The 24,578-nt window shown below is 33.0% G+C and overlaps 2 protein-coding genes across 3 annotated transcripts; one reads left to right on the top strand and one right to left on the bottom strand.

The window, feature by feature from the left end:
* Positions 1–1,450: 1,450 nt before the first annotated feature.
* On the top strand, positions 1,451–3,561 carry LOC120216425 (the record flags this gene model as incomplete). The annotated part of the gene is made up of 3 exons (XM_039213860.1): positions 1,451–2,032; positions 2,476–2,586; positions 3,073–3,561. Coding segments are annotated over 3 exons (756 nt in total), but the record flags the coding sequence as incomplete, so codon positions are not given.
* Positions 3,562–4,027: 466 nt separating this feature from the next.
* Positions 4,028–23,781, bottom strand: LOC120216423 (F-box protein FBW2-like). Of its 2 annotated transcripts, none has more exons than XM_039213858.1 (4): positions 11,300–11,318; positions 5,256–5,613; positions 4,295–4,958; positions 4,028–4,227 (listed from the first exon to the last, which is right to left on the bottom strand). In XM_039213858.1, the coding sequence occupies exons 2-3, from the start codon at positions 5,561–5,563 to the stop codon at positions 4,304–4,306; spliced, it is 963 nt and encodes a 320-aa protein (XP_039069789.1). In that variant the 5' UTR covers positions 5,564–5,613; positions 11,300–11,318; the 3' UTR covers positions 4,028–4,227; positions 4,295–4,303. The 2 variants fall into 2 exon arrangements, with proteins under 2 accessions (XP_039069789.1, XP_039069790.1); XM_039213859.1 differs by lacking the exon at positions 11,300–11,318 and adding an exon at positions 23,776–23,781 and having other exon boundaries at positions 4,029–4,227; positions 5,256–5,563.
* Positions 23,782–24,578: the final 797 nt, after the last annotated feature.

The following is a 24,578-nucleotide window of genomic DNA, read 5'->3' as shown; positions in this document are numbered from 1 at the left end:
TTATATATAAACTATATAGTTTATATTGTATATATATATATTAGTTGTTTTAATTTTTTTCTCAACTTTTGAAATGAATGCAATTTAGTCCATTTTACAATATTTTTCATATTTGATCCATTTTTGTTGTTTAATTTATTTAAATTTTTATTTATAATTTCATATTTGTTCAATTCAATCCTCCAAATTTTATTTGCATATGAAATTGACCCATACTTATTACTTATTTATTTTTTTTATTGGCCCATAACTTTTAAATGAGTATAATTTAGTACTTTTTTTATATTAATTTCAACCTCAAAATTTAAAATTATTTCGATTTGATCCCTCATCAATGTGTGTTGTTTAATTTATTTAAACTTTTATTTGTAATTTCATATTTGTTCAATTTAGTGCTCCAAATTTTATTTGCATCTGAAATTGACTCATACTTATTACTTATTTCTATTTTTTAATTGGCCCATAACTTTTTAAATGGGTATAATTTAGTACTTTTTTGTATTAATTTCAACCTCACAATTTAAAATTATTTCGATTTGATCCCTCATCAATGTTGTTGTTTAATTTATTTAAATTTTTATTTTTAATTTCATATTTGTTCAATTTAGTCCTCCAAATTTTATTTGCATCTGAAATTGATACATACTTATTACTTATTTCTATTTTTAATTGGCCCATAACTTTTTAAATGGGTACAATTTAGTATTTTTTTGTATTAATTTCAACCTCACAATTTAAAATTATTTCGATTTGATCCCTCATCAATGTGTGTTGTTTAATCTATTTAAATTTTTATTTGTAATTTCATATTTGTTCAATTTAATTCTTAAATTTGTATTTTTCATAAAATTGAAACATGATTATTTATTTTCTTAGTAATTTACTCTAAATCATATAAAATTACAAATTGCAATTCAACGTTCGCGAAAGACGAAAATAATTAATCCAAAAATAAAAATTAACCCAATTTGAACTCAATTCGTATCTGATAGAGATCTGACCTGAATTTTATCTGCCAATGATGTGACCCGATCTGAACGAGATCCGCCTGAAGTCCATCCGAACCTGAATTAACATGCTCTTTAACTGCTTCGAACCTGAACTAACATCGATCCGATCTGAAAGTAACCCGATCTGAACCCGAACTGTACCTAGTGTCAAATCAACTTGATTTGACCTGGACCCGACCTGATCCGAGTCGAAGCATCAAATTTACCTGACTTGATCTGTATCCGATTTTACCCGACGTAACAGGATCCAACTAAAACCTGAACAATTACCCGATTTTACAACCCTAGTTCCCAATCCTCTCACCAAAATGCAAAAGGAGCCTAACAATGTCTTCCCTTTCAATTCAAATCCATCCAAAGCCCTAAAAGAAACTAGGAACAAACAATGCCAACCGTGTTTGAAAACCTCTTATCCCCTCCTCACCCTCGTTTAAACCCTTATCTCAAAAACCCTAATTTATTCCCTCCAATCACCCCGCCATCTCAGCCTCCCCATCTCGGATTCCGTTGTTTTACGATCCCAGACCCGAAATTTTCCCAGTTTCAACTCCCGCCATCCATCTTTCAATCCCTTTCCCAAAGCCTACAGTCCAGGTTCTTCAATTGCCACCTCACCAGAACAAAACCCCAATTTTAATACTATCAATTTAAATTCTTTTCTGTCTGCCGCTGAACTTTTTTGCATTTTTTCTTCGACTGTTGTGTCCGTTGTTTGTGCCTTTTCGGACTGGAAAGGTGTCACTTTGGGTGGGATTTGGAGAAGTATCACTTTATGGAGAGTTTTAGGATTGGTGGGTGGGATTGCCATTGGGGCGTGGATTAGGAAGCGTCAGTGGCGGAGGATTTGTGTCGAAACGGACAAGGCCGGTGGAAAGGGAGTGAATTTGGTCGGTAGGATTGAGAAGTTGGAGGAGGATTTAAAAAGTTCCGTTACGATTATCCGTGTTTTGTCTAGGCAACTTGAGAAGTTGGGAGTTCGGTTTCGGGTAACAAGGAAAGCTTTGAAACAACCTATTGAAGAGGTAACAATGTTGTAATTCTTGTTGCTTGGTGTTAAGTTTTTAGTTAGAGAACTAGAGTTGACTAGTTCTTGCTGCTAAAAGTTTAAGTTTTTAATTAGAGAATAAATGGAGTCGAAGAAACATCCAATGTTATGAAGTTATGGAAACATATTCATTGGAATAATAAAAAAATGCATATTCATCGGAATTTGTGATATGGATCAACATAGTTGCTTCAATTACACAAGTTCTATTTGATTGTGCCATCTGTTGCCTAGTCGACGTAGCATCTAACACTTTCACTTGATATAGATGAATAAACTAATGTTAGCTGCGGCTCTAATGTGATTGTAATGATCTTATCACCCTTGCTTCCTACTATGAGTAAATGGGAAGGCAAGCTGTTGATAACAAATTGTATTTTGTGATTTGTTCTTATGTTTATAACTTCCTCTTGTCTAAAGGCTGCAGCCTTTGCTCAAAAGAATTCTGAGACTACTAGAGCATTAGCAGCTCAAGAAGACATCTTGGAAAAAGAGCTCAAGGAAATTCAGAATGTTTTGCTGGCAATGCAGGTAATATTTTACCATTGTTTGATTATTATCATTATTTTTTAATTTTCTGAACTTGTTGGTAATATGCTCGGTTGGTGTAGGAGTTCCATAATGGTACTTCAAGTAAGTTAAATATTGGTTATGATATTAGTTGCACAAGGGTTTTAAAAGAATAAATATGTCAAGCTTTTTCCTGTCTATTATTGTGGATTTGAATGCTTAAAAGATTCTGTGGCTTGGATTTAGCAAACCTTAAGTCTCATTAAAACCAAGAAAAAGTAAATGAGCCGTGATTCAAAGACAAGAAAACTATATTGCATTCGTAGTTTTTCTGTTCCGTACTCCTTAGTCATTGTACCAATGGAGAACTTGTCTTCAGAGGAACTAACCATCGGTAGGAAAACTCCAGCTTGTGGCTGTTGGATTCTCAACATGTGAATTAATTACTAATTCAAAACATGGTTTGTCATTGGATTCACAACATGTGATTGGTGATGTATTCTATAGGAGCAACAGCAAAAACAACTTGAGTTGATCCTTGCAATTGCGAAGTCAGGGAAGTTGTTTTAAGACAAGCGGGGACCAAGTCAAGGGAAAGATGCAGTTGAAGCAGGTAAACCAACTGAGGAGACAAAACAAATGGAAATCCATCAGAGTCAACGTATAACCAGGGGATCTAGCAATGACAAATCGTAAGAATTCAAAGCAGCTGATGTTATTGGTGTAAGTGCAACAGTGTAATGTCAGTTTGTTTGATCCTTCAACATACAAGGGCTCGACGACTGTCATAGAATTCACCTTAGCCGCTTGAGCATAAACTTTTTTTTTTGTTTTCTCGAATTCTTCTTGCTTGTTGACGGTTTGACCCTTGCAGCCCTGCTGCAGTTGAAGATGGATGAAGAACTAGAAATGTTTAGTAACGTAATAAAATGGTACACTTGCTTATTTTCTGTTGAGCATAGAAACATGCCAATATGAAAGGCATGGTTTTTTTGTGCTCACTTGTATCTGTAATTCTTCTTTTGCGCGATATCCCCCGTAATCATACAGATATTCAAAAGACCTTTTTTTTCTTGGCTTAGTGTTGTATTTTCTCTACTGTTATAATAAGATATTCAAAAGTACTTTGTTTTGGTGCACCTTGCTGGCGGCCTTTTGAATAACAACGGATTATAATGCAATTATGAGGGAACTACTTTCTTCTTTAGCTCACCGACAATGGAGACGACGGCTTTGGCTTAATGACGAAGCATTGGGAAAACGGGCTTTTCTTCCAATCCTCAAATTTGACATTTTGAAGATGCTTGATTGTTTATAAACTTAAGGATCAACAAAGTCAAAAGGATAAAGGGAAAATCTCCTCTCTATCGCAAACTGATCAATTTCTTTGATATTCCATGGTAGTTGCCACACACTAATTTGGACCATCTTTACAAATTCCACTCCAAATTGTATAATCATTGTGGGGACGTTACGGAAGCATGGAAACGCTATGAGATATATACCTCAATTTACTAAGGAAACAAATTCTTTTGCTACAGGTTACAAGTTCTTTTATTACAAACACTCCTAGGAAAACTTGTTTATACACTACATTAGAAATACAATGTTTGTACATAGCAAAGTGGCAGCAAAGTGCTCAACGCAGTCGAGGTTGATGTCCGTGTGGAGCTCTATCAACCTAAATTTGAGAAGACAGGGTTAACAATCCTATAGGGGGAGAGGGGAAGACAATCCTTTAGGGGGAGAGGGGCCAATCGAATGCAGCATTTTCAGAGTCAAAACCATCATAGAACCTCATTTCCACATCTACCACGTTTTGGTCATCTTCCCAATCCCCATCTGATATCTCATCATAGTAATCAACACCAACATCTCCGGCAACAAAGTCCCAGGCCAAGTAACCAGAGGAACCTGAATAATTCGAACAATCATCCCATCCCTTCATCCCAGAATAGTCCACAACGAGAGGTCCGACCACCTTCAACCGTGAAAGTTTATTGACAAAACTTTCATCTAGCTTCACATTCCAACATCCTCGAATGTCTAGTAACTCCAGGTCAGGGCAGCTTTCAAGTATTTTGAGCACACCTTCTGTGCTAATCAGCAAGTATGCCACCTCAAGTTGCTTGAGCTTCGGCATTGTAGTAGCAATGGCAAGGGCTTCATCATCTTGAGACAGTTTATCTACTACCTCTAATGGGTGCATTGTTCTCCTCAACCCCATTAGTAACTTACAGTGCTTGCCTATTGCTTCGAGGGCCAGTGATCCGATATTCCTGCAGTAACTAACATCCAAGAAAGTCACCGAGGACAGCCTCCCAGCAACCTGTTCCACTACTGAATCACTTATTTCGCTTCTTGGCAGCCGTAAAGTCTGAAGAGATTTGGCACTAGAAGCAGTGGGAAGCTGGAGTAAATAACAAAAGCTATATCCCACATTTACAATATCCAAGGACGTCACAAACCATTCATTGATCATAGTATACACTTCAGATTCTTTACCACGATATTGGCTATTGTTCCCTACTCTATTAGTAAATATTCAGAATACAGAACTTCATCCATTAATCTTCACTTTAATATTATTAGTTTTAGGCTTTTATCAACCTATAAAGAGATAGCAGATGTAGGGATATAAAGAGAAAATGCAATTGAGAGCCATAGATAGCAACGAGTCATGTCCTTACTTATCTGCAATGAACGAAAAGCTCTGGTCATTAGGGAGGCCGGTAACACAGAGATTGCGGAGTGAACCCGAGCTCCTAGTTATCAGCATTTGAAGCATGCGATCAAGGATCTCCGGCCGACATTGTTGGCTCCATTTTTCAATGTCAATGTCCTGCCAGCAATAAGGTCCACTAACTGCTCTCCCCCATGATTTGCATACCCTTGGGATCACAGTAAGTACCTCCTGGAGTGGAAGATTCTTGAAAATCAACCCAAGCGCATCCGGAAGCAATTCATCCCAGCACCTGAACTCACCATCCTCTTCCATCTGTAAAAAGTAAGGCAAAAGCAAAAAGGTTCTATAAACAAGAACTGAAAATCATAGCATGTTAAAAAATGGGGCCTAAATTACTAACACAAAAGCAAATGGCAAATAGAAAAACTGGAACAATGACAATAAATAATCTGGTTTTCTAGTAAAAGAAGCCAGCTTTAAGCAAAAAGATGATTGAAAATGAAGAATAAATACTTTACCTGAGCATCACAAAAACCTATATAGTCTTTTCACACATCAACCCAAATCCGAACACCTTTTGAAATCTTCTATTCCAAGCAGTTTGATCAAATAGCTCGGAGAAAATAACCATACCCAGATCAAGAAACAGCTACAAGAATCCAATTATGCAAAAACAAAAGAAAATTAACGAAAGAAGAAAGACTTTTACCCAACAAGCCAAAAAAGGTCACTCATATTTAAAAAAGAAAAATAGATGAGAGAAAAGCAAGTAGCATCATTTTATCGTAATTAACATCACTCAAGAAGTCAATGGAATTACACTGTACCACAAAAAAATCTATTCTTTGAATAATAAAGAAAAACTGACAAGAGAACATTAACATATATACTAGTTCTACACTTTATAGTTAGCAAGAAAGAAAAAGAGAAAAAGATTTTACCAGAAGTTTGGTTTTTTTTTCGCTGGATCTGCAAAAAAAAAACGCGGCTTATCCGCCACAAAGGTTAAAAAGAGAAGAAAGCTGAAAGACCAGTGAAGAAAGAGAGATTAGAGCTACGAGTGACAGCAGATAGCTACAGAAAGAACAAGGGGAAATGATAAACGTTAACCAAAAGTGTTGAGTAAATTATTGAACGAGGAACTGTCGGGAAACAATGGGGATTTAGATAATATCTGTGTCTCCAATTTATTTTTAAATATTTCAGTTTTATATCTAAAATAAATATCTATGAACATTCACTCATTTTAGTGCTTTTATTTTAATTATCTAATTATATTTCTTAAAGTATACATAACATTGAATTTTATTTTTGTGTTATCTCTCGTTATATTTGATGGTTAATTTATCAAAAATATAATATAATACAATATAATAGTAGTTTAAATTCATAACTTATAATTATATTAATTTAATCTTAATTTAAAATATGAATTCTTTAATTCTTAAAATTCTATCAATTTGATCCCTTTATATAATATATTGTTTTGCTAATAAATAATAAAATATTAGATCTGATTTTAAATCGGCGGGGCCTAATTTAGGTCTAGTTTTACATAAAATGTCAATTTAAGTCTTAATTTTACCTAATAAAATATCTATATAAGATTATGATCTACTTACAATATATATATATATATATATTTAATTTTACACTTTTTACGGTTGTTAGATTAAAAATCAAAGATTAAAATTAATTTTTTATTTATTTTTTCTCAATAAATATCTGTTCAAATGGACCACAATGTTGATCCAATTAGTCAAATTACCATTCCTAATATCAATAACCAAAAATCTGTTAACTCCATCGTACAATTCGCAAATCACAATTTGCATAATTAATATAAAATTGTTCAGAAGAAATATAAAATTAAATAGAATTCCATTTTTATCAATGTCTTCCTTCTCTACCGCTGGGTCGCATCTTTTAATCCCTATGTATATCTTCCTCTTAACACATAAAGGAAATTCAATTTCAAACCGTCGTAAAAATCTTGCACCTTACATGGATAAAAATGATATAGAATGACCAGATTTCTTAAAAGTTTTCCTGTAAATATATAACAATTATAGCAAAAAAATACATATTTAATCTATCAACTATTAATGCTGTTATATTTTGATCATTTAATTATCCTTTTTCCCAAAATCATCATTAAGTTTTTTGTTCCATTTTGATCACTCAATTAGATTCGATTTATTTTTTAAAATTGTAATATATAGAGTTGATTTATATCACTTATTTTTTTATTCGACGTATAAATTGGTTTACAATAATGAATAGTATTAAGAGCAAGGGGGCATCTCCACACCTTCAAAATGTAGAACAGTATGCCAAATCAGACAAAATATAATGCATAGACATAGAGGGCAATGATCATTTTCTCGAACTCTGGAATAGAATTCTCAACCTTGGCAAAAAAAGGAAAGAAGCCGATTCTTGTAAAAATGCATTGGCTTTGGAACCTGCTCGGTTTAGTTGTCGTGGGCTCGTCTCCTCATAAGCAGAAAATCAAGCTCCACGTGAAAGTGGAACTTGCATTGCAGGTTGAGGTGGTGTTGCATCTCTGGTATGTTGTAATACCAAAAGCCTCCCCTTGTATCGGGAACCTCAGCTTCTTCCGTAGCCGGGAAGCTTTGCAACAGGAGCCACTGGTTTAATCACGTGCTTCCTGAGGATGTTGCATGTTTGGAAATGATCCCATCCTTGTCTGAGCTGCTGGCAATGGAACTGAACTAGAAGAAGACATGGTGATGTGAAGAGAAGAAGCGAGGGTAGGTGAATAGATCGTTTATGTTGCTGAAATATTTATGATATTATAATTTAATATTTAAAATTTCTTTTATCAAAATTTCAAATACAAACAATGTTATTTGTTATTAACGTTATAATATTATTTATTATTATAAATTAAAATTTATGTGTCAAGTAAAAAAAATTATGTGATATAAATGAGTTATTATGTATTATAAATGTTAAAACTAAATGTAATTCAATTGGGTAACTAAAATGGAACAAAAACTTAAGTTTAGTGATGATCTTGAAAGAAAAAAATAGTTGGATGACAAAAACATAATTGCATTAATAGATGAGTGACTAAATATATAATTTACCTTTATGTTTTTAATACAGTTAACATGCAAATAAGATAACGATTTAAATTTTAAGGGACAACTCAGTAAAAAATGTATAATTTAAGGGGGAATGGTGCATTTTAGCCTAAAAATGACTTATGCAAAAATAAGTGCCCAAAGTATACTCTATAAGTTAATTTTAAGTGCCTAAAGAATATTTTGTTAAAATAAGGTACCTAATATTTCCAATGTTACACTTTTAGGTATATGGACTGTAATGCTCATTAAATTCGAACGTTAAGTGGAACATTTCATGTTTATAAAATTTTAATTTTTTTATTTAAATTAAAAACTTAAAAATATTTTTCATTTTGAAAAAACTTCCCAAAATTATAAAATTACGAAAAATATCTAAGATCATTAATTTTAATCCTCTTTATCCTCGTCGACTCCACAACGCTGTCGATCGAACTAACGCAGCCGACCAAAACTCCACTAAGTGGAAGCCGGAACCCCTTATTTCTTCCCTCAATATTGTTGCCAAAATTTCTAAATCTTAATATCCAAATCTCAAAATTTTAAAACCCAAAATTCCAAATGAATTGATAAATGTACTAGTGTTCATACACGGAAGAAAAATTTCATACATGAGGGTTAGGGTGACCCCATGCTACTGAACGGGGGTAAGGAGAGGTGAAATTAGTAGCAACGTCGCTGGAGACTACGTACAGGATGTGTTGGGAAATTAAGTTTTTTTTCTAAAAAATGTTTTTTATTTTCAATTTTTTTAAAAAAACATGCACGTACAAGATCTCTTAACGATTGAATTTAATAACCGTCACAACGTATAACATCGAAAAATATTAAACACTTATTTTTAACGATTTTTTAAATACTTAAAATTAACTTAGATATATTTTGGACATTAATTTTTTTACATTAAACCTAAAGATTTAAAAACAAGTGTACAATCAGTATAGAGAGACGACATCGACTGAGCAAACAATTAATGGCGACATTGGAAAATGGGCGTGGGGAAGATTGTGATTTAGAATTGGAAATTATAGATTTTATGTTGGATTAAATTTATAGAATTTTTAAATATTTAATATTTTTAAATTATTTTAAACAAGGATCAATTTAAGTTTTGAGGACTAAAATCATTGATATAATATGTCATATTATCATTTTCGTTAAACCAATCGTCAAATCTAATGAAACATACCAAAACAAAAATAAAATGTAATATTGAATATAATTTTAAAAAAATAATACGTGACAAAATAAAAGCACAAAAATATATGAATGATCAAATAAGTAGTTTATTTTAAATTTTATTATACTTAATTTTTTTTGTAAAAAATAATTAATAAAATCAGCTTAAGAAGAGTGATAAATGATTTTATAAAATTTTATTAGTTTCATGATTAAATATTCCAAGTGATGATTTATAATTGTATTGCTTAAAACTTATAAAAAGTACAAATATTATTGTAATAATATTTAGGGTAAACTACATGTTTAGTACCTAAACTATCACTTTTATTCTATTTTAGTACTTAAACTTTCAATTTTTCAAAACCATACCTAAAGTTTACTTTTTATTTCATTTTAGTACCCCGCCATTAAAAATTTATGTACTAAAATGAAATAAAAAGTTAACAATGGGGGTACTAAAATGAAATAAAAAGTAAACATTAGGTATGATTTTGAAATTTTTTGAAAGTTCAGGTACTAAAACGGAACAAAAGTGATATTTGATGTACTAAACGTGTAGTTTACCCTAATATTTATGATGAGGTTGAGTTTATTTAGAACTTTGAGGTATCAAATTGAAATTTGTAAATTACACATGAGTTCTTTAAAAAATCTTAGTTTGGTTTCATGTATGAATATAGGCAAATTGCCCCTATAGTAGATCCAATTTATCACTTTTGCTCATATCGTATTTTCGCACCAATTTAGCCCTCGAAGTTGCTCAAGTATAATATTTTATAACCATACACCTAACTTAAAACTCTAAACTATAACCCTATTACATCTAAACACTAACGTGGGGTTTATAATTTAGGGTTTTAAGTTAGGGGAAGGGCATAATATGATGCAATTAAACAACTTGAAAGGCTAAATTGATGTAAAAATATGATATGATCGAAAATGATAAATTTGATATACTACAGAGGCAAAAGTGACCCTTAAACATAAATATACTTCAAATTTCAAATTCAATTGTGTATTATAATGTTTAATTGTAGTTGTATAGTAAATTTAGGTAAATAATATTATTTATATAATTAATTAAGGTAGTGTCACCAAAAGAATATTTAGAAAAATGACTCTCATTTTAAGCACATAGGAAAAAGACGTACTTCGTCGATAATACTGTATTAAAAGCGTCTTTGTAATACATGACAACTCAAGCAGATGCTATTATTAAACAGACACACCTTCTAGTAATTTTCCTCCTAAACTTGAATTTCAACTGTTAAACGATTTATGATTTTATAACAATGATTTTAGAAGAATTTAAAGTTTTCAAAACGGATTTGAGTTGAAGTTGTTGGGAAATAAATGAGAACGAGTAATTTTCCTATAACCAGATTGTTGTAGACATCTTTCGGTTGAACCCGGAATTGAGCTTCGACTTGAATGAAATGGTTAGAGTCGCCACCGACCATTTTAAAAAGAATTTAGGTGGATCGAACATCATCTTACATGATCTGCGTTATACCGGAAATATATCGGGTTCGAGAGTCGGTTACGGTCAAGGAAGGATTAGCACCCTTGAACCGCCCTTTCGGTACCAATTAATTTATCGGTTGTCTTGATTGCGAAAAATTAAAAATTTAAATTTAAATTACTCCATTCGAATTGCTTACATTTGTTCGTTTGAAATTGCCACTAAAAATGTCGAAAAAAATGTTAGATGGTAAAATAAAAATAAATACAAAAAAAGAAAAAATACATATATATATTATAAAAAATATTAAAATAAAATACTAAAAAGGTAGTAAAAAACATAAAGGAAAAAAAATAAAAAATAATAGATAATAAAAGATATAATTAAATATAGAATAATAAGGAACTAAAATGAAAAGAAATTAAAATGGGGGTCAATTTAAAGAAGATTTTGAGATAAAAATGGGATTTTGGGGGTAAATTAGAGCATTAAAAACATAGAGGGACTAGAAAGGGGATTGATACCTTTCCCTTTAAAAACAGGTCATGCGTGTGTGGGTGGACTAAAATGAAACACGTGCCAAACTCAATAACTAAATCAGACTTTCAAATATCTTAACATGAAGACCAAAACACAAGGATTCAAAACTAATGAACCTTACCCACAGATAACCCATACTCCAAAAACACGGGTTGATCACTTTTGAAGCATTGCCATTTGCTGAGATGTACCTTATTTTAATGGGCTAATATATACATTATTTTAATGGGATAATATATGCATTATTTTAATGGGATAATATATACATTATTTTAGATATAAACTAAACCTTATCCTTATTTTTTTCATCCCTTTTCCCCTCCAACAATGCCGTTCTCTCATTCTCACACTCGATCAAAACCTCAAAAGCTAGCCCCTCTTCATTCTAGTCTCACCTTCTCTTAGGAATGATGGATGTGTTGAAGGAACTCACCTATTGGCTTCGAAAGGTAAACACTAAACCCTTTAATTTACCTATATTTTCCATTTTAAAATCACGAAAAATGAGAACTAATTCAAATAATCTACATGCAAGGCTTTATGAATAATTCTCGATGCTTTAGTGTTAATCCCGGTGACTCAAATTGGTAAGCTTCTAACTCTTATTTTCTTTCAAAACAAATACCACACACACAAGTAGTTGCTAGAAAGTAAATAAAATAAGATAAAAATGCCTCCTTGTTAATGCCATCCATTTATTTCTTATTTCCCTTCCGAAAGCTTTACAAGTGCTCGTGTCTTGCGTATTTCTGAGTATTTGTGTGTAATCTCTCTTGTAAAAATCGTGTACTGTATGTTGAATACAAACACATATTTATAGCCTATAATATATTATATTTTTAGGGATAGAGTCCTAATATTCTTGGCTCGTTGGTTGTTGTTTGTTGAGCGAAATGGCCGTTGTGGAGCATATTCGGCGGAGGATGTTGCGTGAGAAGTGTACGGTCGTGAAACTCGGATGCGGCGTTGAAGAGGTGTGAAGGGATTAGGGTTGTTTGGAAGTTGGTTGCACGTTGGGCTGTTGAGCCTTTGTTGGGTCACACGTGTAATGCTGGGCCACTGGGTTGCTGCCCATTATGTAATAATTTCGGGCCTGTAAAATTAGAAAAGAAATTTAACATTTATTATAATAATAAAACAACAAAAATATAAAATCGGGTGAAAATTGGTATCCACAGCTGCCCATCTTTTCCCATAGTCGTGTAACAGGGATAGGGGAAAGATTACAAGATACAATTTTCGTCCATGGATGTATCACTAAGTTTAACATCCGTCATCGAATATCCTCTATTGTGGTGTTGAAATCCGATGTTATGACAGGTTCATTAATTTGGATTGAATCATGAAATGACTCCCCTATCATGAGGTTGAGCTGAACTGGACAATTCTGAGCACGATATCCTTCGTCGCAAAGTTGAAATCGAACTCCAAAATCTTCGTTGACATATAACTTTCATCGACTTAAACTATGCTACTAGAAAATGATTGCTTGTCACTAAAGCACAACCGACCCAGGTCTTCTTCTTGACTTAAAGACCTCGGTTTAAACTAGAAAGTAGTTTCTTGATGCTACCATGCGGTTGATGTGTCATCAAGCTGAATGGAATCGAGCTCAACAATTTTATTGACAGATAGCCCTTCTTGCATTGAGTTATGTTATAAATAATGTGACTTTGAGCTGAGTGTAATCGAACTCGAAGGTCTTTTGTTGGCAGATAACCCTTCTTGCCTTGAGTCATGCTGCAAATGATGAGCTATTGAGCTTAGTGTAATCGAACTCAAAGGTCTTTGTTGACAAATAACCCTTATAGCCTTGAGTTATGCTGTAAATGATGTGCCTTTGAGTTGAGTGTAATTGAACTCAAGGGTCTTTGGCAGATAGTCCTTCTCGACTTAAGCTATGCTGCAAATGATGTGCCTTGGTGCTGAGCGTAGTCAAACTCAAAGGTCTTTGGTTGGCAGATAACCCTTCTTGACTTAAGTTATGCTATAAATGATATGCCTTGGAGCTGAGCGTAGTCGAACTCGAAGGTCTTTTGGTCACAGATAACCTTTCTAGCCTTGAGTTATTCTGTAAATAATGTTCCCTCGAAGCTGAGTATAATCAAAATCGAGGGTCTTTGGCAGATAACCCTTCTCGACTTAAGCTATACCACAAATGATGTGCCTTGAAGCTGAGCGTAGTCGAACTCGAAGGTCTTTTGGTCACAGATAACCCTTCTAGCCTTGAGTTATGATGTAAATAATGTGCCCTCGAAGCTGAGTGTAATCGAACTCGAGGGTCTTTGGCAGATAGCCCTTCTCGACTTAGGCTATGAAGCAAATGATGTGCCTTGGAGCTGAGCGTAGTCGAACTCAAAGGTCTTTGGTTGGAAGATAACCCTTCTCGACTTAAGTTATGTTGTAAATGATATGCCTTGGAGCTGAGCGTAGTCGAACTCGAAGGTCTTTTGGTCACAGATAACCCTTCTAGCCTTGAGTTATGTTGTAAATGATGTGCCCTCGAAGTTGAGTGTAATCGAACTAGAGGGTCATTGGCAGAAAGCCCTTCTCGACTTAAGCTATGTTGCAAATGATGTGCCTTGGAGTTGAGAGTAGTCGAACTCGAAGGTCTTTGGTTGGCAGATAACCCTTCTCGACTTAAGTTATGTTGCAAATGATATGCCTTGGAGCTGAGTGTAGTCTAACTTGAGGGTCTTTGGCAGATAGCCCTTCTCGACTTAAGCTATGCTGCAAATGATTTGCCTTCGAAGCTGAGCGTAGTCGAACTCAAAGGTCTTTAGTTGGCAGATAACCCTTCTCGACTTAAGTTATGCTGCAAATGATATGCCTTAGAGCTGAGTGTTGTTGAACTCGAAGGTCTTTTGTTGGCAGATAGCCCTTCTCGACTTAAGCTATGCTGCAAATGATGTGCCTTTGAGGTGAGCGTAGTCGAACGCGAAGGTCTTTGGTTGTCAGATAACCCTTATCGACTTAATTTATGCTGCAAATGATATGCCTTAGAGCTTAGCGTATTCGAACTCGAAGGTTTTTGGTTGGTAAATAACCCTTCTCGACTTAAGTTATGCTACAAATGATATGCCTTAGAGCTGAGCGTAGTCGAACTCAAAGGTCTTTTGGTGACAGATAACCCTTCTAGCCTTGAGTTATGCTATAAATGATGTGCCCTCGAAGTTGAGTGTAATCGAACTCGAGGATCTTTGGCAGATAACCCTTCTCGACTTAAGCTATGCTGCAAACAATGTGCCTTGGAGCTGAGCGTAGTTGAACTTGAAGGTCTTTGTTGGCAGATAACCCTTCTAGCCTTGAGTTATGCTGTAAATGATATGCCTTAGAGTTGAGCGTAGTCGAACTCGAAGGTCTTTTGTTGGCAGATAACCCTTCTAGACTTGAATTATGCTGTAAATAGTTTCTTTAAAAAAATGTCTTCCCTTCACGGGTCTAAGCTGGTCATGATTCTTCAGGTGATTTCTTTGAGCGAGTATGAACCAAATGAGACGATCTTTGAATGACTCCCCTTTTACGAAAAAGCCCACTGATAAATTTTGACAGCCGGATATCTTCCGTTGTGGAATTAAAATCTGGCTTGAAGACATTCACTGGAAATATGATGCTTATTGTAGAGTTGAGCTGAACTAGATTTGTTCTGAATTGGTTCTAGAACCTATCTGAAATTGATTATATATATGTAGATATGTCAAGTCAGTTGAGGTGTAGCTTCTCACTGCTGAGTTAAGCAATCACCATCGTTCTTTAAAGGCGCTTGCGAATCAAGTATCCTTCATCATGAAGTCGAAACTTGATTCTAAAAGCTGTAAAAAATCATGTATGCTAAAATGATGAATGTGATGCACCTAAGTATGTCTTAGATGCATACAACATGAATGAATTATGTGTTATTTCTTGGATGGAGTCTTGTGTTTTGTCTGCCAATCTGGTCCTTGGAATAGATTGTGCCCCATTCTCTTTTCAAGCTTTGGCTTTACAGGCCTTTCAAATCTGAGACTGTTCTGTTTGAAAATGTTTTTCTCATTTTTCTTGTTTTAGGAGAGAAAATGATAAAAAAAGTTATAAAATATTGCTCCTTAATTGAATCAAATTGTAAACATGAGTTCAAAGTATATCAAAGGAATCGATAGCTCTTTTAATGTTTTCAGAGTTATAGCTCTTTGACAAATGTTCAAATGGATGAGTTGACTTCAGGTTGACCTAAGGTTTCAGCCATAAAAAAGTCATTTTTTCGGTCATTGCAACATATTTTTTCTCTGGCTTGGCATTTTAATTGGGTGCGAACAAAATGACGCAACTAGCATTATAAATTACTAGACCCTCTATTTCAGTTCTCTAAAATCTTCCATTTGTTCAAGATTTGTAGGCTTTTCTAACAAAGGCCATGCAAAAATATCGGTCTAAAAATGAAATTCTTGAGTGCTCGTGTGAAATTGACTATAACAGGTGTTCCTTAACTCCCTTAGTCCATTTTACCGAAACTTCATGCTTAGATAAATTTGATTTAATTTGCTGTTATATGGCTAGCTGAATCCATAAAGCCGGGGCGTTTAAAAAATTGCTCTAGAGGGATAACTTACATTATAATCAATTTTATCAAGTTAACTGAAGGGTTCATCTCATCACAAAGTCTTCGGCCGGACAATTGCAGTGGAGCAAACACCGAATTGCCAAGTATTCGAGCAATGTCAAGGTTCGAACGTAATCTACTCATAAGGTCAGAGCTTTCAAGTTTCCTCTATAACCAATTGCCTTAGTGGAATAGCTCAGCTTTACGGATTTAATTTCTTAAGATTGTCAAGAAGAACTTGTTATAGTCTAGGTGTTGTTGAAAGTCAAAAATTTCATCTTTAGAGTTTAATTTCCAAGCAACTGACCTAAACTAGATTTGCTTACTCGACTATTCCATCTGTGAAGATCATTATCATCACTGAACGTCTTAAATAAAAAGTATAGTAATGTCATATGCAATAGATGTCCCATGTTGTCCACACCTTATGAAAGGAAAATGTTATATTGGTTAATTGCAAGAGCAGGGTACGGTGTTTGAGTGTATATTTTGGGTAAGGTCCAAGTCCTTGGTTTTATCGGCTTTTAATCGTGTTACTTTGTCAAAGATCTGTAACTTTGAATTATTTATAGAGTTTTTTAATTCAGCTGATATTCAAAGAATTTCAAGTTGTAAATTGGATTCAATGCTCAGCATAAATTCATTGAAATGTCCTCATAAAAAGAAATACGACAAAGTTCAAAAACAAGTTACAAAAAGAAATATGAGAAGGTTAAAAAAAACAAGTCCAAACAGGACGCTGCAAAATGGAATACATCCTCTTTAGGATGCCCCACTATTTCTAGAATGTCGAGGATTAGGGCCTTCATCTGTATTTGCTCCCCATTTCTCAACCGTTTCACTTGTCGAGGCTCCTTTTGATGTACTCTCAGATGAACAAATTTCTTCTTTGGGAGTGTCATTACTTTCATCAAAAAATTCCCTCTCTTTTCCATTTGAACGAGTGCTATGTGGATAAGGTGTGTCCAATGCTTGAGGTGGAATGTCTAGTGTTTGTGCCCCTTTTTTTTACGAGACATCTTTTATTAGTTCATGTGAATGCAATGAAAAAAGAAAACTCATGCGAAATATGCAAGAATGGATGATGCATAAAATGTTCGAGGTATTGATCCAAAAAATATAACACCCCCAACCCGTATCCGACTCGGATCCGAGTCCGAGGTGTCACATCAACTTTTAAAACTTTTACTTATTTAAAAGAATGAAAATTTCTCGTAAAAAAACTTCATATTATTTCATCATAAAAGTTCACAAACTTATCAGAGCATATACTATTCAAATCATTTATATTACATGCCAACTATATCTAAAAGAATCAAATACATATCAAACATTTCTTTTCTGATCTGAAACATTGTAAGGAAGATGCTGACCTGTCTTGCTCCTCTTAGATTCGCTTCTCACTTCTGTACCCTACGTGTGAAACAATCACATGCTAAGTCTACGACTTAGTGAGGCATAATTAAATTTACTATAACATACCATTTCTAATTGCTATTATGCATACGTCATGTAGACTTCATAAACTATGGAATGCGTTATGTATCAAACATAACTACAGACATATGCATATCAATTCTTTATTTTTATTATAATTCTTATCATTATCATTGATTTCTTTAATCATATTACCTTTTACTCACCAGGCATACACATCATATAGCACATATATAACTATACCAATTAACAAATGTATCATCATGAGATTTCTGTAACACACTTAACATTACCAAACATACATATCACATATAGTTTATTTGTTATTATCTCTTGATTAGCCCATGTACACAGTGAGAACTATAGATATGCGAGTCTATTGAGGTTTTGCACTAATGCTATCACCACAGCTCGTATAAATGTACCAAAGTGCTACGTAGAATTGCACAGTAGTGCAACGTAGAAATACATCGAAGTGCCATATAAGATTGTCCCTAAGGACCACGTAGAAAATTCCTTAAGAACCATATACATATACCAAGGATCAAGTATGTGTCTCAAAAGACCTCGCACATGTTCCAAAGAATACATATATGTTCCAAAGAATATATATATGTCCCGAAGGACCGCGTAGACCCTCGACTCTTGGCATGCCAACTATACCTCTAGCTCTCATATCACATAATATAGGCAATAATAGTTATGTTATCACACATTCACATATACACGTAGTCTCATAGTTCTTTCACATAGATCACTGTCATATAACTCACATATCACATATACATATAGACACATGGTTCACTTACACGTAGAACATTTTCATATGATTCACCTATCATATATACTTTCTCTTTCATATATCTTATATCACATCGCTCATATTACTTTGCATGGATTACAAAAACATATATATTATCATGTTTATCATCTAGGTTCATTCACTTAATCTTTTATACGTATATATCACATATTTATATTATTCATTCAAATCATGTCACACACATACAATAACATATAACTCAGACACTCATAGCAAATACATGCTCAGGTTCATGAATTCATGCATAACACTATAGGAAATAGACTTATCGCAAGTCTTATTTCCATTAAACATCGTATTCTATCTAATATGCACTCACATTGGCCTCACTAAGTTCCAATCCACTTTTATGATTTCCTTTCTTTCGATCAAATCATAACTTGATAATCGTTACAAAACTTGTTCGTGCTCGATATATACATAAATATACATTTTAAGGTAATTATCATATATCTACACCTTGTAATTTGATGCTAATAACTTGAATGAATTTAACATACCAATATTCACTTTTTTCTTTAGGGGTGTACCGATGCACTATAGGTGTGTCGGTACACAAAATAACTTCAAAATTACCATGCATCGATGCCTTCCAATGTGCATCGATGCATATTCAAAATTATTCTTAGTGCATCGGTACACATTCATAGTGCATCGATGCACCTTCCCAGAATCGACTGTTTTTACCCGAAAATTATCAACACTTCACCCAATTTTCCAGTATTAAGCCCTAGTTACGCTATCAAACTTAACTATGATCACTTTAACCAACTTCTATCATTCCAACACCTTATTTTCTTCTATATATTTCCCAAATCCTTAAAACCAAGAATCTTACCCCATTTTCCATGTTATCTAAATTTAATTCTAATTCTTATAACTTCTTATTCTCATAGATGACAAGTTAAATTCAACTTCCAAATTCATTTAAACCTTTTATTTCAATAATTCACTGAAAACTCCTTTTTCTTAATCTCTCATAACTTCTTCATTCTTTAATTTTAAGATGATTTAAGCTTTCCTTAAGCTTAAGTATCACCTAAGGTTCAAAACCTTCTCTTAAAATCAACAAATAATCAATTACCCATAAAACTTACCTTTTATTTGAGCTCTCACGTATGAGGAAGAAAGAGGGAGAAGAAGAAAACTCTGAAATCAACTTGGAAACTCTGAAATCAACTTGGCCTTTCTTTCCTCTTCCACGTGAGTTAATTCCTTATAAAAGAATTATAAAAATCTTCCTTGCAATATGACCATACTACCTTTATTATTTTCAAACTTTATTATTAAATCCAACATCAAAATTCTCCAATTAAATCTTTGAACTTTTAACTTATTTCGAAATTGAGCATTAAGTTTTCAAAATTTGCATTTAAGTCACTGACCCATCTTTTGGGATGTTACAAATCTCCCCTCCTTTTAAGAAAATTTGTCCTCGAATTTTCACTGCACACCTTAATAAGATCATATTTTTTAATGTTCTCATGTTGCTTTCTCTACCTTATTCATTCACCATTACAATTACTTATTTACCTTCAATTTTCAAAAACTTAATTCATTTCTATCTTTTCTCTTCTTCTATTATACACTTACTATTAACCGTTGAACATACATATCATGCTACTTATCATATACATATTAACATTCGCTCTTATTACTCAAGATTATAAATCAATTGATTTCCTTCGTCAAAATCTAATGGTCTTACAGTAATAACCCAACCTTAATCCTTCCAAATAGCATGCTTATTCTTGATAATTGGATCAACATACTGTATAATTTAACTACCATTTGAACTTTCTTAACGCCTATAACTCATTTCTTATTCCTCTGACTATGTCTTCTTGACCAAGAAACATAACCTTAAACCTTCATCATATATCATTAAAATATACATTTTACCAAAATTAAACCATCTCTTTATATCACTTTACATACCTTTCTTATTTCTGTATCAAACTTTATAATCTATTCGTTCATAATCCTCGTCACCCTTAATCTTAAAACTACATCTTTTATTTTCCTTATCTGCTTATCCTTCATAATCAAATATGCTTATAACATACCTAAATCATATATTTTGTCCACACTCTCATACTATTTAATCTCTCTTATAATTATCCCTGATCACCTATCTTTATCATATTCACATAATTATGATAGTCAACACTACTTGCACAAATTTTCTTCTAACATACGAATCATTGCCTTCTTTACTCTTCAATTCTTCTTATCATATAGATCATATATTTTCTTCCTGTTCCAAACTCTTTTATACTCATTTCTCAAACTTTTCTATTACTCTTTATCTTCTCTTGAACATTCAAATTCTTATCTCCTTCACTACATCTCATTACATAACTAAAATATACATTGTATTCGAATCCACTTCATATTTGGTTATCAAAACCTAAAAATATCTTATAATTCCAATACATTTCCCTCACATAAATTTTTTTAGCCATTGCTAACTCTTTCCATCTATAATGCAAATCCCTTATCATATCCACACTCTTGCGTATACACAGTACTATTTACACGTCTACTATTCCTTTTTACATATCACCTATTCAATAAATCTTTCGTGCTATTATAAACTTCACTTCATTACTTTAATTCTTTCATTACCTTTTCCCCTATGCTTTTACATTCATTTCATATCATTTATACTTTTTCTTCTTTAACCTTTTAACTTTTCTATCAATCCTTAGTTTCCGTCAAACATACAAATTCTTTAATCATACTACTTTATTATTCAACTTATTTATTTCAATCCAAACATAAACCTTCATCAAACTATCCATATATATATATATTCTTTCTAGTCGAAATAATTCATTCACTATTTCCATCACTTATCAAACCTTCATTCTCATTCGTCCATAATACAATTCCTTTGGTTCGAATTCAACCATTCTATTTATCTTTGTTTTATAACTGATCACTGATATACATATTCTTAAACCCTTCCTTGATCTTTTAATATTCTCCAATTAAAATCAATCTCTTCCATTTTATCTTGTCCATGTTATAAAGAAACTATTCTATTTTAGAACGATAAAGTTCCTTTAATACTATAATTTCCAATCCATCTGAACTGATTGGCTTTATTCTCTGGCGGAGAATACAACTAATTCATATCTGGTTTAAAGTTGAAAACCAGAATCTCTACCTTTGTTTGATGGTGCTTAACTTTATAAAGCACTAATTCTCTTAATCATCTGTGATTTTTGTTCTCCAATCCTTTCATTTTGAGCTCTTGCTAAAGCTTTAACGCGATTAACCATTTCTTGAAACGAGAACAAATTTAAAACCAGTAACACTCTTTTAATTTAAGGCGCAAGCCCTAAACAACCAATCACATATTTCCTTCTTAATCGGAATTAACTCAATAACAAATCCGCTTAACTTATTAAACTTACTTCCATACACATGCATGTGTAATTCCCTTGCTTCAATCTCATATATTCAAGCTTCATTTGTCTTATGAATTAGTCATCCATGTACTTTATTCTTGAACTCTTCTACAATCAATAACCACATCACTTGATATTTTAACGTTCGTATGGTGACATTTGTCCACCATACTCTATCTTGCCAACGTAGTAACGAAACTACTCAATTTAACTTCTTCAATTTAGAGAAATGAAAACCTTCTAACATTATCTTCCTATCATTTAATCAAATGTCTATAACAATAGATAATTTCTCAAATTCACCCTTGAACTCGGGTGTTCTCAACTCTTTTTGATACATTCATTCTATGAATTATAGAAGTATAAAATTGGAAACACATCAAAATATCATTCAACATCATGAAGACATTCCCTAATCTTGTACAGGCACTCCCTGAGGTTTTCGCTCTTCTCCTTGCCTGGCCAGGGCAGGTGAATGCTATTACCTTTAGGTATATCGTCTTGTGCTTCACTTTGAAAACCCTTATGATCATATATCAAATATAACATAACACTTTAACTCTATTATCAAGACAATATACTCCTTACACTATCAGATCAGAATTGTTTTCACTTTGTGTTGGCATGTATACTTTTTAAAACACTTTTGACTTCGTTTTTAGCCTAGAATCGGTTAAACCGTAGCTCTGATACAATTAAATGTAACACCCCAACCCCGTATCCGACTTAGATCCGAGTCTGAGGTGTCACATCAACTTTTAAAACTTTTACTTATTTAAAAGAATGAAAATTTCTCGTAAAAAAACTTCATATTATTTCATCATAAAAGTTTACAAACTTATTAGAGCATATACTATTCAAATCATTTATATTACATGCCAACTATATCTAAAAGAATCAAATACATATCAAACATTTCTTTTCTGATCTGAAACATTGTAAGGAAGATGCTGACATGTCTTGCTCCTCTTAGATTCTCTTCTCAGTTCTGTACCCTACGTGTGAAACAATCACACGCTAAGTCTATGACTAAGTGAGGCATAATTAAATTTACTATAACATACCATTTCTCATTGCTATTATGCATACTTTACGTAGACTTCATAAACTATGGAAAGCATTATGTATCAAACATAACTACAAAAATATGCATATCAATTCTTTATTTTTATTATAATTATTATCATTATCATTGATTTCTTTAATCATATACCTTTTCTTTAATCATATACCTTTTACTCACTAGGCATACACATCATTTAGCACATATATAACTATACCAATTAACAAATGTATCATCATGAGATTTATGTAACACACTTAACATTACTAAACATACATATCACATATAGTGTATTTGTTATTATCTCTTGATTAGCCCATGTACACTGTAAGAACTATAGATATGTGAGTCTATTGAGGTTGTGCACTAATACTGTCACCACAGCTCGTATAAATGCACCGAAGTCCACATAGAATTGCACTGTAGTGCCACGTAGAAATTCACCGAAGTGCCATATAAGATTGTCCCTAAGGACCACGTAGAAAATTCCTTAAGAACCATATACATATATCAAGGATCAAGTATGTGTCTTGAAAGACCTCACACATGTTCCAAAGAATACATATATGTCCCGAAGGACCGCGTAGACCCTCGACTCTTGGCATGCCAACTATACCTCTAGCTCTCATATCATATAACATGGGCAGTAATAGTTATGTTATCACACATTCACATATACACGTAGTCTCATAGTTCTTTCACATAACTCACTGTCATATAACTCACATATCATATATACATATAGACACATGGTTCACTTACACGTAGAATATTTTCATATGATTCACCTATCATATGTACTTTCTCTTTCATATATCTCATATCACATCCCTTGTATTACTTTGAATTGATTACAAAAACATATATATTATTATGTTTATCATCTAGGTTCATTCACTTAATCTTTTATACGTGTACATCACATATTCATATTATTCATTCAAATCATGTCACACACATACAATAACATATAACTCAGACACTCATAGCAAATACATGCTCAGGTTCATGAATTCATGCATAACATTATAGGAAATAGACTTATCGCAAGTCTTATTTCCATTAAACATCATATGCTATCTAATATGCATTCACCTTGGCCTCACTAAGTTCCAATCCACTTTTATGATTTCCTTTCTTTCGTTCGAATCATAACTTGATAATCGTTCCAGAACTTGTTCGTGCTCGATATCTACATAAATATACATTTTAAGGTAATTATCATATATCTACACCTTGTAATTTGATGCTAATAACTTGAATGAATTTAACAGACCAATATTCACTTTTTCCTTTAGGGGTGTACCGATGCACTATAGGTGCATCGGTACACAAAATAGCTTTGAAATTACCATGCATCGATGCCTTCCAGTGTGCATCGATGCATATTCAAAATTATTCTTAGTGCACCGGTACACATTCATAGTGCATCGATGCACCTTCCCGGAATCGGCTGTTTTTACCCGAAAATTATCAACACTTCACCCAATTTTCCAGTATTAAGCCCTAGTTATGCTACCAAACTTAACTATGATCACTTTAAATAACTTCTATCATTCCAACACCTTATTTTCTTCCATATATTTCCCAAATCCTTAAAACCAAGAATCTTACCCCATTTTCCATGTTATCTAAACTTAATTCTAATTCTTATAACTTATTAGTCTCATAGATGACAAGTCAAATTCGACTTCCAAATTTATTTAAACCTTCTA

This window comes from Hibiscus syriacus, unplaced genomic scaffold (genome assembly GCF_006381635.1).
Source record: "Hibiscus syriacus cultivar Baekdansim isolate YM2019G1 unplaced genomic scaffold, ASM638163v2 tig00110160_pilon, whole genome shotgun sequence".
NCBI lineage: Eukaryota > Viridiplantae > Streptophyta > Magnoliopsida > Malvales > Malvaceae > Hibiscus > Hibiscus syriacus.
This window is presented reverse-complemented; position numbering and strand designations above follow the sequence as displayed.